Source organism: Scomber japonicus, chromosome 6, assembly GCF_027409825.1.
Source record: "Scomber japonicus isolate fScoJap1 chromosome 6, fScoJap1.pri, whole genome shotgun sequence".
Lineage (NCBI taxonomy): Eukaryota > Metazoa > Chordata > Actinopteri > Scombriformes > Scombridae > Scomber > Scomber japonicus.
This window is the reverse complement of record NC_070583.1, coordinates 32,461,900-32,466,899: the sequence shown is the minus strand read 5'-3', so window position 1 is coordinate 32,466,899 and position 5,000 is coordinate 32,461,900. Positions and strand designations below refer to the sequence as shown.

General features: G+C 39.9%; 1 protein-coding gene across 1 annotated transcript in view; it reads right to left on the bottom strand.

Annotated features, from left to right (window-relative positions):
* The window catches only part of LOC128360907 (arf-GAP with Rho-GAP domain, ANK repeat and PH domain-containing protein 1), a 59,068-nt gene that overhangs the window by 10,249 nt on the left and 43,819 nt on the right, over positions 1–5,000 (bottom strand). Inside the window, 2 exon segments of the mRNA XM_053321461.1 lie at positions 279–413; positions 1,198–1,372. Coding sequence (XP_053177436.1) covers positions 279–413; positions 1,198–1,372 — 310 coding nt within the window.

Here is a 5,000-nt window from a genome sequence, read left to right as displayed (position 1 = left end):
AGCATGCTTAAAGCTAACCCAGGGAGCAATTTCAGTGGAGCCTAAGATGCTCCACTCTAAGATGCTCCAATAAATGCTTTAATCTATGACGAGAGCGTTCCTGACTGATTGATACTGTATTTTTGTGAATTTAATGTCTTGTCATTCTTATAGTGTGGCCAGTAAACAAAGCATTTCGACTTAAAGGTGATGAATCTTCTTTTAGAGAACAGCTAACTTTCATTATTACAGTTCCTATAACACTGTGGTGTGTAATGCTAGACGGCAGACTTGAATACCTTCTTTGGACTTGCGCTCTGTGATAGCTCGAGCCATGGATCCGGTCTTGAACAGGAAGCCATTGTGAGACACACAAAGCGGAGGGGAGTAAGGTTTCGTCTCCATGTTCCCATCCACTACTGACTGTGGAAGCTCTGTAGGAAAAACAAAACAAACAAATCATCATCTCTGAATTAAGAGGAATGTATCCGACCAAGTGAAAACAAGAAACGATGATTACCACTAAAATGACTCAGAAATGTGTGTTTGGGTTTTATAATATTTAGACGGAAACACTGGTTTGATAGTGGCATATCAAAAAAGGTTCAAGGAATATGTATTGAATTCTCCACACAATCATTTAACAACATATTATATACATTAAGGCTGCTCAATTAATCGAAATTTGATCTTGATTACGATTTAGGGGCCAAACGATCTCAAAACTAATAAAATCGGGGGGAAGCGATTTTTAATAATAATGAGATAGCGCTCAATAACAAAGCTTTTATTTTGAAAAGCTTAGACCAGAAGCCACCGGAAGCCGCTGCAGCTCCGTTAGTTTGACAGAAGCTGAAACACACGGCGAAATGTTTTAACTGTAAATAAAAGTGCAGAGTTTCCAGCCTGCGTCAGACGATGCTGAGTTTACTGACTAATTATTAAAAACCAGGAAGTGATGTGTGAACTGTCGTCATGGTAACCAGCTCATCTGTAATATATCTGCACATTTTCTGCTGTGTGTTGCGTTAAGCGGCAGATAAAAGGTTGTTGCTGGGAGAGAAAGTTAATTAAGCCGAATGGACAAGAAATGTTCAATAAATGCAGCATGTTTCTAAAGTTTAAAAAAAAAATTGTTTTAATAATCGTGATTTCAATTTTGACCCAGCCAAACATCATCATCCATCACACATCCTTGATTAACTCTTCCTACTGTACCTGTGTTGAGGTTGTGGCTCAGTAGCTCAGCCTGTAAGCGTTGTGAGTGCGTATTGGCCAGGGAGAGAGGGGAGGGGCAGTCGGCCATACCAGTTGAACAGTTCACATCTGCGCCACAGAAGATCAGGCTTAACGTCTCAAGCACGTCGCTGCACTGGACATTTATACACAACGCCTACGGGAGAGGGGAGGAGGAGAAGAAGAAGAAGAAGAAGAAGAGATAATTATAAACACAAAGAAACAACAGGAGTGAACGCTGCGGTATAAAAGTAACAAGACGAGAATTACATGTTGAGTGTTTGTATAAGAAACAACGAACTTCAGCCTTGAAAGCTGCAATCAGACTTAAAGTCAAATACTTTCAGACTCTCAGTCAACATACCATTTACCTGCAGTGAACACACACACACACACACACACACACACACACACACACACACATACATCAATTAGGGCTGGGCGAAAAAAAATGACCCCGTCTGTTTTGATTGTTCCTTCCTTCCTTCCTTCCTTCCTTCCTTCCTTCCTACCTTCCTCCCTCCTTTCCTTCTTTCTGTCCTTCTTTTCTTCCTTCCTTCCTTCCTCCCTCCTTTCCTTCCCTCCCTCCTTCCATCTTTCCTCCCTCCCTCCCTCCCTCCTACCTTCCTTCCTCCCTTCTTTCCTTCCTTCCTCCCTCCTTTCCTTCCTTCCTTCCCTCCCTCCTTCCATTTTTCCTCCCTCCCTCCCTCCTACCTTCCTCCCTTCCTTCCCTCCTACCTTCCTACTATCCTTCCTTCCCTCCTTCATCCCTCATTTTCTTCCTTCCTTCCCTCCCTCCTTCCATCTTTCCTCCCTCCCTCCCTCCCTATCTCCCTCCCTCCCTCCCTCCTTTCCTTCCTTCTGTCCTTCTTTGCTTCCTTCCTTCCTCCCTCCTACCTTCCTTCCTTCTGTCCTTCTTTCCTTCCCTCCTTCCTCCCTCCTTTCCTTCCTTCCTTCCCTCCCTCCCTCCTACCTTCCTTCCTCCCTTCTTTCCTTCCTCCCTCCCTCCTTTCCTTCCTTCTGTCCTTCTTTCCTTCCTTCCTTCCTTCCTTCGTCCTTTCCTTCCTTCCTTCCCTCCTTTCTTCTTTCCTCCCTCCCTCCTACCTACCTTCCATCCTCCCTTCTTTCCTTCCTTCCCTCCCTTCCTTCCCTCCCTCCTTCTTTCTTTCCTCCCTCCCTCCTACCTTCCTTCCTCCCTTCATTCATTCCTTCCTTCCTTCTTCCTCCCTTCCTTGACTCGAGGACAACAGGAGGGTTAAACTGGAAGAGTGGGGCATGAAAGTGAGACAGTGACAGAAGACAGAAGGAAGGAAGGAAGAGAGAGCATGTGCAGCAGCAGCGAGACAAAGAAAGAAACAGATTAAAGAAGTGAAGGAAAGATAATATCCTGATAATAAACGGCTGACTCTCGTACTACGATGCTGCAGCTGTTGACCTGGATTTAATCGTGTCATGTGATGCTCTGACAGCTTTTTGTTTCGAAGGAAGCAGCTGAGGTTAAACTCAAGCTGTACAACCCAAATATACACAGCTGTGTGTGTGGAGGCAGGGTTCGAAACCTGCAGTGGGATCTCCTCCGAGCCCCCACCGCAAACGGCATCATGAGCTTTCTGACTGCTTTACTTTGGCCAAGACTTGTCAACAAAGTCATGACTGTTACAAGCTGAAACTAACGCAAAGCTTTCGCTGGTACAATAGAAAATTAAATATTTTTACTAGCAAAAAATAATTATCAGAGGGGATTTAAAGGTTCAGTGGAGGTTGTCGTTATTATTATTATTATTATTATTATTATGTTTATTTTTTAATTATTATTATTATTATTTTTTAATTTATTTTCTTTTTGTATTTTCTTTTAATTATTTTTTTGTATTTTCTTTTAATTATTTTTTGTATTTTCTTTTAATTATTATTATTTTCTTATTTATTTTCTTTTTCTTTTTTTATTCATATTTTTATTTATTTTCTTTTTCTTTTTTATTCTTATTATTTATTTTCTTTTTCTTTTTTATTCTTAGTATTATTTTGGTATTATTTCTTCTTCTTCTTCTTCTTCTTCTTCTTCTTCTTCTTCTTCTTCTTCTTCTTCTTCTTCTAATAAAGCCACTAGCTAGCATAGTCTTGTGCCAATTGTTGAGCACTTTAAATCCACTACATGTCTATTTAATAAAAAATCAACCTGGATTCATTTTATAGTGATTAGTTTGTAAATCCAGGTGAACCTTTGCTTCATTTTAGAGATTCATAAACACTCACCTGATGGAAAAAGTCAAAGTATTGGGTCAGAGAAACGTATCAGTCCATGTGCTGCTAGATGCATAATGTTAAGTCATATTAAAAGTAAAACTATTCTATTTCACTGGAGGTCTAATTATAGGATTTCCATTACATCCCTGTGGAATTAAAACCTCTGAATGTGCGATAAGACGCTGAAACCGAGAACAAAAGTTAAGAAGGAAATACACAGAGAGAGAGAGAGAGAGATGGGAAAATGGTGGGAAGAAAAAGAAAAGACACATAAGTTCAAAACAAACAGACATGAACGTCAAACAAGAAAATCCTCCCACACCCTGAACACTAAACCACTGCTTAGGTCTGACAAGAGGATTAGCATCATCATCATCATCATCATCATCATCATCATCATCACTGCAAATAATCCCGTTTTAACCAGATGACGACAAACAAATACACATTTCTGCACCTGACAACAATCCTAATCCTTGTCTTTAGACTGCAAGCTTTACTCTACTCCCAAAACAGGTGAAAAAGAAACTCATAAGCACATATAAAGATAAAGTTTCCTCTAACCGACCTGGACCTTTCTAAAGAAATGAATGTGTTTCTATAATGATTTTAATGCCCATGATTTTAATGATCTTAATCTTAGCACTGGAAATAATAGTATATCCATAGATAAGCTCATGGTCTTGAAACTTTTCTGTGTTGTCATAGAAAGGGGAAGTCCCGGCCCTGATGGCAGTGGTAGTCTGGTTCCCATAGCTACATACATAAGGTACCTCTCGTTTTTGGAAGGACTCAATAATTGTTCCTGCGCTGAAAACACTCAATGACTTCAGGCCAGTAGCACTCACCTCTCTGGTTATGAAAACTATTGAAAAGTTGCTGAAGGACTTTTGGATACAGTACAAGATAAGTTGGACTCTCTCCAGTTTGCTCACAGGTCAGATAGAGGTGCGGATGATGTCACAGGCTACCTGCTTTTTAAACAGCAAAGTCCCTTGTTCGTCTACTTTTTATTAACTTCTCTGCTTTTTGTTAGCAAACAGTTTGAAGAGCATTCATAACTGTATTTAAATTGCATTATCTCGTTATTAACTTTGACTGCCCTAGTATATGATGTAAATTTGCGTTGCTATCATCAAGATGCAAATACAATCTGCCACCATGCAGAACAAACAAACAGGTTCAAAAGGTCATTTATTCCTGCTGCTATCAAGCTTGTAAAATAACTGTAACTTTTATTTGTTGTAAGGCTGCTTAATTAATCAAAATGTGATCGTGAAAACTAATAAAATCGAGGGGAAACTATTTTTAATAATAATAATGACATAGCGTTCAATAACAAAGGCTTTATTTTGAAAAGCTTAGACCGGAAGCCACCGGGAGCCGCCGCAGCTCCGTTAAGTTTGACAGAAGCTGAAACACACGGTGAAATGTTTTAACTGTAAATAAAAGTGCAGAGTTTCCAGCCTGCGTCAGACGATGCTGAGTTTACTGACTAATTATTAAAAACCAGGAAGTGAACTGTCGTCATGGTAACT